At 39.8% G+C, this 7,792-nt stretch overlaps 1 protein-coding gene across 1 annotated transcript; it reads right to left on the bottom strand.

The window, feature by feature from the left end:
- Window positions 1-1,409: 1,409 nt before the first annotated feature.
- Window positions 1,410-7,109, bottom strand: CPN2 (carboxypeptidase N subunit 2). The gene is made up of 2 exons (XM_068281161.1): window positions 7,033-7,109; window positions 1,410-3,116 (listed from the first exon to the last, which is right to left on the bottom strand). The coding sequence occupies exons 1-2, from the start codon at window positions 7,033-7,035 to the stop codon at window positions 1,512-1,514; spliced, it is 1,608 nt and encodes a 535-aa protein (XP_068137262.1). The 5' UTR covers window positions 7,036-7,109; the 3' UTR covers window positions 1,410-1,511.
- Window positions 7,110-7,792: the final 683 nt, after the last annotated feature.

Here is a 7,792-nt window from a genome sequence, read left to right as displayed (position 1 = left end):
AAAGAGCGACTATAAGTGGGCGGGGTGAATGGGATAGCAGTGCTCGGAGGTAACTCGAGTGTCAGATGTCAATGAAGATTAAGCAGACCACTAGGTTATGTTGGCTGGTGTAATGTCTGATTGCGCTGCCCGGAAGCTTCCATCCACACTGAGTAGCACGCATGCTCAGTGTGAAGTTAATTATGCTGCTGATGGTAAAATAATAAATATCTCCGCTTCTACACATCCTACACTCCTCAAATGTTCAGGGTAGGGAGAGCCAAACAGACAGACTTATGTTCCATAGGTTGTCTACTCTGCAGGAGCAGTGGGGGGATAGCAGGTACAAAGGCCTTCTGTGGCTCACACAAACACCTAGTACAAATATACTTTTTAAATAAATTATGCTTTGAGGAAGTAACTTTTTTTTCACATGTTTTTCGAATGTGAGGAAATCAATGTCTTCCGATCATTTCCCCATAGTACCAATCCTGTCCACTAGATAGAGCAAGAGGTATGTAGTTTGTTCAAAATTGTGTATGAAATAAAACAGAGTATAATAATTGTGTTGAGCATGTAAAGAAATGAGACAGTTGCACTAAAAGTATTCTGCAGCCATGAGTTCTACTGAACCATGATTTTTGTCACGACTTACAGGAGTAATTCACTTTAGGATAAAACTGTATATGACACGTACGCTTTGTACAGGGGAAACTGTTCAGGGAGAGATCCGTAAACCTACCCATAATAAATGTGTATGTTACTGACAATAAGAGGGAATAGACCACACAGTTCCAGAATGTATGACTTGTCTGATGACCCATAAAAAGCACAGAATGTGGACCCAAGCACAATTACATAGGACTCTTAGGAAAGGGGGCTCCAAGATTCCAACATAAGCCTCCCAGGACCTACAGTATGCACCCCCACCTTCTCTTATGGGCAAGGAGGTGTAGAAGATTAAAAAGCTTTGTCACCACTTTTACAGAGCCCCCATATCGTGTACCATGTGGTCAGGTATGGTTAGCATGGCGCAGGTTGACTCCTGACTATACTCAACCACTCAGGCTGGTAGCCTGTGTGAAGTTCCACCATACTAACCATACCAGACATTCTTTACTGCTCAGCCAGGTGCTCATTCAAATTGAATTAGGCAACAGTCCCGTTCCCAAATTTTAGAACTTGTCAGCTCTCATTGCTGGCGAGTAAGTGAATTGCATAGGGGCCCATTTAGTTACAGTATATTTTATAACAAATATTTGTGTACGTATGTCTTTATGTTAACTAGTCCAGTCTTGGTGTGCTACATCATATTTATATACTGACTTTGCAGTCAAAAAAATAAAAATAAAATAACAGTATAGATGAGTAGTATTTCACTACTAACCACATCCTAATTTTAAGACACAAAATTATAGCACCATATAAACTTCTTTCTAACTGACAGAACAATTAAGTACGGTTTAATTCACTGAGTAAAGTTCTTGTTTCTAAACTATGTTTGTTCTATATCTTGCACCTTAATGCATGATCTATACAGCAATGATGGTGAAAGTAATGTTGGCAGGACACAACAGCTCTTCTTTGGTGTAGGCATGGCTGAGTGGGGCTGGGGTGTTCTTATTCCATATGGCTATATTGATACCTTTACAGTCCAGTACCTCACAAGTAATATCTATATTACCATTATCAGAGTAATGACTTTTGCAAGTCACAAGAGGATTGCTTATGTCAAGATCTTTAATGGGAATAGTATCCAGATTCTTGAAAGACGGGACTTGTTGACGTGTACAATTTAGCTCCCGTGTTTTCAAGTGTTTAATGGTCATTCCTTGGAGATGTGGTGGCTCCTCGCACACAAGTTGTGAGAGCTGTATATATTCCCGATTTTCATAAATCCAGTTCCTAAGATTGGTTATCAGACAATCACACCGCCATGGATTGCTGTGAAGAGTCACTGATATTAAGTTGTATAGTCCATCAAATATTCCATCTGGGAGCATCTTCAACTTATTGTGATGTAGACTGATGACATGTAAATTAGTCAAATTTTGAAATATTTGGGATTCAATACTTCTTAGGTTATTATAGTCAAGGTGCAAATGGGTGAGGGACTCAAGACCAAGAAACGCACTATTTTGCAATTGTTCTATTTGATTTTTAGACAAAATAATTTTTTCTAGTTTGTCCAAGCTGTAAAAAATACCCCAAGGAATGGTTTGCAGTTGATTTCCACCCAATGACAGGTGTATTAGGCTTTCTAATCCATCAAACGTTCCAAATGGCAGCACAGCAATCTGGTTTCTTTCAATGGTTAACCATGCTAGGTTATGCAATGTGGAGAAAGCAAAAGGTGATAGGTCCTTAATGGAATTGGAATTAAGACTTAGCCTCTTTAAAGATGTCATTTTTTCAAAAGTAAAATTATAAATCCTAGTTATGTAATTGCTGTCTAGTGTCAGATCAGTCAGATTTCCCAACATATTGAAGGTGCCTGGAATGAATTCAGAGAGGGGATTATGGTTTAACTTAAGAATCTGGAGGTTCCCTAGGGGTTTTAGAAGATCAATAGGTAATTGTACAATTTTATTAGAACCAAGATTAAGTTCTTGCAAGTTTTCCAGTTGGTAGAATATTGAGGAACACATTTTAAATATGTGGTTTCCTTGTAATGCAAGGATCTCAAGTTTTGTGGTATTATCCAAGAGCCCACATGGGAGCACTTTGATGGCATTGTGTGTAATGGTGAGTTTCCGAAGTTCTGTGAGTTCGCTGAATGTCCCAGGCTCAAGTGCTGACAGTGGATTGACTGATATTTCTAAGGCAGTTAAATGAAACAGCCCACTAAATGCATCTCTGTTGATGCTTTTTATATAGTTGCTGACAAACATGATATTTTTCAAATCTCTGTAGCGTGCAAAGGATGCATTTTCCACAGTAGAGATGGAAGTCTCCAAAAACATGATGCCAGTGGCATTTATGGGGATATTGGTGGGGACCTGTGTGATATTAAAGCCACTACAGAAAACTTTGACCCCTTTAAAACAATCGCACATGGCAGGACAACCCCATGTGAGATGTAAATTGGAGGCAAGTAGCTCACAAAACAGGAGAGTTCTCAGCAATGTAATTTTTACCTAGAAAGAAAGAGATTTAGTTTAAAATGTAGAACAGATACTTATTGTCGACAACATATTATTTCTATTACTACTATTAATATTATTTGTTCTCTTAGCTCCCAATGGAGAATAGGGCCTCAGTGAAGACTACTAATATTATTATTATTATTAGATTATTACCTGCTATTATTTTTACTACGTATGCGTAGTGGATAGCACTCTCACCTTGCAGCGCTGGATTCTAGGTCTAACTCTGGGCCGAGATGATATCTGTATGGAGTTTAATTGTTCTCCCCATGTTTGTGTTGGTTTCCTTCCACATCCCAGATATGTTAATTGGCCTCAGTCGGTGAGCAATGCCGAGGGAATGTTAGTGACATGACTATGTACTCTGTAAAGCGCTGCGAACGATGTCAATGCTATATAAAAACAGAATATTATTTAAAAGTGAGTTTAGAGTTTAACATTATGTATTGGCAATATATTGATATTTTATTGTGATATACTGTATTATGGGCACTAACTACTAACCGTGGCCACAAAAGATTGAACTTAATGGATCACATTATGGAATGAGGCCAACCCCACAATTTCTAATGATGGAAAATGACCTGACTCATGACCTCCATTAACATTTAATTATCCAGTATTCCACACAAAAAAACCCCACCTACCCTTCTTTCACATTTCTATACAACAGGATGCGGGGAAAATTCTACATTTATACTTTTCAATGTATTAGTTTGGGAGTTACCCACTTGGTTACACTGAGGCTACATGTTTCAGATCATAATATTTATTAAGTGCCAATACATTACACAGTGATGTATAATAAATGGATAAGTACATAATCAGGAAAATACTTTCAACCTAAAGAGGAGCTGTTAGGTATAAGGTCTCAGAGAAAATAAACACATATATCAGTAGCTAAATACTGGCTGTACTTACATTACATATGCATTTCACTGTCCACGTTTGGATTTCACAGAATTTGTATATAGTATATGCAGAGATTGATGCTCCTGACAGCTCATGGCAGGTTCCATGTTTGTCTGTCTCCTATGAAGCCAAATGTGTCGTCATGTCCTGCCTGCTTCCTGATCACAGAAAAGCTCTTACTGAATAACACTAGTGTGCAGTGAATATTAATTAGCCATGTGGCTAGGAACAATAGCGGACTCCTGCAGTGTACTCTGCCCGGAGATTTTTCAGTGCTGTGCGCTGGACTGAGTTACAAGCTGCTGAAACTTGATCCTGTAACTTCTCATTAGCAGCCGAGGGGAGGGCCCCAGAATACTTTGCAGTATGGTATGCGGCTTGCGTCCTCTTAAGAGCTTGGGTCTAACAGCTTTGCTGATAAGCACACATCAAATGTAAGAGAGATTTTTAACTACAGTATTGCCTTTTTGGCTTCCTTCTAAACTGTTTAACACAGGAGAATAGAGGTTCAAATTAGCTTCTGCAGCCTGACAGTTACTCTTTAATGTTGTACTCTTGACAAAGACATAGGCCTCAATTCACTAAGCTTTATCAAACACTTTATCAAACGTTTGATAATTTACCTCATGGGTAAAATCTAATTTTGAATTCACTAAGGTGTTATAGATTTATTGAACGTTTTATTGATAAAACATTCGATAAATCTATAACAACTTAGTGAATTCATTAGATTTTACTTAGAAAATTAGAATTTAAAGGTAAATTATCAAATGTTTGATAAAGTGTTTGATAAAGCTTAGTGAATTGAGGCCAATTGAGGCCAATTTTTAAAAGTATACCTGAGACGAACAGGGGGGGGGGGATTATACATACCTGGGGCTTCCTCCAGCCCCCTCCAGACTTTATTGCTTCCTCACCACCCTCCTCCGCCTCCTGGATATTCTACAGTTGGCCATGAGATGTCCTCCAGTCGGGTTCAGATGGCACAGGCGCAGTCTGGCCACGTGCTCTCCCCAGCGGCTGTCCTTTAGCCTGGATTCCTGCTCCTGTGCAGTAGTACTGCACAGGTGCAGAACACTCCCGACCACAGGAGTGTGATGGAGGCGCGCATGCGGCTGGCCCATGATTGTGCAGTATTCCCTGGGCAGTAGGACTTTCTGGGTCCAATTGCAGAAGATCCAGGAGGAGGAGGGCAAGGGAGAGATAAGTCTGGAGGAGGCTGGAGGAAGCCCCAGGTATGTATAACTCCGCCTCCCCCCCCCCCTTCATCTCAGGTTTAGGTGGGGGAGTACACTAATACTGGCCACACTGATAGAGGGACACTAGTGCTGCCTGCAGGCTAGCAATGTGTCTGTTGTTATGGAGGAAGGAGGAGGGACAATGAGCAGCTTCTGGCAGGAGGGTTAGTGGGAGAACATTGTGTTGGGGGCGGGAACGGGGGGGGGGGGGAGGGATGCTCAGGCATTGGTGGTCGCTAAAGATCTGGCATGCTGGAACTTTAGACAAAGTCAGGGGGCTCTTTTACAACTTTTAAATTCTTGTCTGAGGCAATCTTTATCAGTTGCCTTGGTTGAGTTAAATCATGAAAGTGTGTACGTAGCTTAATAGACTAGGTAGATAGGTAGACAGAGAATCAGCACAACAGCCAGGCAAGTAGCATTTATTAATAAGGAATGCAGACTGCAGGATAGCAGCCTCCATATTCCTATATGTTTCCTTTAAAAGTTGAGTATTGATAATCAGAACAACAGTTGGGCAAGTTGTATTCTTTAAAGGAAATCAGCAAATGGAGCCCTCTATCTTCCTCACACCCATTTTCCTATAATGCCCAAATCCAGCCAAAATGTTTGGAACCAAAGGAAAAACAGATATAACAGCTTTTTGGTTTAGCTGCTGTCTCTGTCTCCACATTTCCTTTCCTAACAGATGTGAACGATGAATCTCTACAAATGGAGAAGACAATAACAAAACTCAGATTTCTTCTGCTTCATGTATCTCTCATAGAGAAAACTCCTCTTTCTTACCATCGGGGATAACATGCAGACCTGCAATATGAACCTCAGAGAGCAATAAAGACCTGACAGAGTGTCATCATCAGTGTTGTGAATGGCAATGGTCACACATTGTAGTAAACATGTAGATATTCTGTGAACAATTGCCTCATTGTAATGTGTAGGTGCCCAGATAGCTGAAATAAATATTTGCTGCCATAGGCCTGACAGATTCTTCAGCTGGTCACTTCCACAGCCATCTGTATCAGCCAACACCATCAAAGCCAACTGTCTTTTGTCACATGCGCATGCCCACTCTTCATCAGCATCTCTTATAGTCACAACATGCCCCATGTTCACACTAACATGTTGACAATATTTACTGCCACAGACTTATTCCAAATCAATGATTATCTTGGCATTTTCGGGTACTTTCACACCAACACATTGTGGTGCATTGCAATAAGCACGGCATGCATTGCATGTGACATGCTGCCATTTAGTGTTTATGAACAGTTCACACCTTATCAGTTGCACTGCAATGCCATAGATTTCATTATTACAATGCAGAACACGCAATGTGTTGATAGAAGCACACATGTGGACGTGTGCAATGTCAGTCAATGGAAGTGCAGATTGGTCAGTTGGTCAGTTGCAACGCCCCACCCAGTGCAAAAGTCACCTATGTCTAATGTGATGGCTGTAATGCAATGCAAGCAACGCCCCAGTGCAAAAGGCGACGAAGTCTCAGAAAGCTAGTTAGTAATTATTGTGTTTATGTGCTATATTAGCAGCCAGAATAACATAAAAAAAACCACTTGGTAAATGATATATGTGAAAATGAAACAATTCATATTACAGGCATAAATAAATTCTGAAATCACCATCTAAGTATTTCAAGCAATGTAGCCATATTGTTAGCACAATTATCAAATACAATGTATACATCTCTTGTTAAATCGCTACAAAAAAAGCTAGCTTTTATAGGAAATAAAGGAACGTACCATTTTAAGTTCAATCTGTGTAACATCCACTCAGTGCTTTTATCACAGAGTAATAACTGATTCTGTTTGGGGAGTCACTAAAAACACTAAGAGGATCTGAACTAGCAGTTTGCTGATGGGCGGAGTGTCGGTTTTCTGCTTTCTTATCACAATTTCAAAAACATCTCCAGTCCTTGCGTCTGCCTCTTTTCCTTCAGTGGAAATGTGTGTTTCCTTCCTAAAATATAAGCAGTTTACTGGAAATTGAATGAAAGAGGTACTGTCGTGAAAATCTTAAAATTTAAAACACATACAAATAGGAAGTACATTTTTCCCAGAATAAAATGAGCCATAAATCACTTTTCAACTATTTTGCTGTCACGTATAGTAAGTAGTAGAAATCTGACATTACCAACAGAGTTTGGACTCGCCTATCTTCTCATAGGGGGGTTTTAAGGGTTGTCTTTATTTTTAAAAGCACTTAGTGAATGGCAGTTGCTCCGTCCAACTGCCAAAATAGTGTGCAGCGAGCAGGGAGGCTGGCCAGCATCTTTGTATTAATAGTTTTCAGGAAATGTCTTTATAAAGAATAAAGGCCATGCTGAGAATCCCCCATAGAGAGATGGACTAGCCCAAAACCTGTCGGTAATGTCAGATTTCTACTACCTGCTGTAAGTGACAGCAACATAGGAGAAAAGTGATTTATGGCTCATTTTACTCTGGTAGAAATGTACTTCTTATTTGTATGTGTTTTAAATTTTAAGATTTTTATGACAGTTCC

This window comes from Hyperolius riggenbachi, chromosome 4, assembly GCF_040937935.1.
Source record: "Hyperolius riggenbachi isolate aHypRig1 chromosome 4, aHypRig1.pri, whole genome shotgun sequence".
NCBI lineage: Eukaryota > Metazoa > Chordata > Amphibia > Anura > Hyperoliidae > Hyperolius > Hyperolius riggenbachi.
This window is presented reverse-complemented; position numbering and strand designations above follow the sequence as displayed.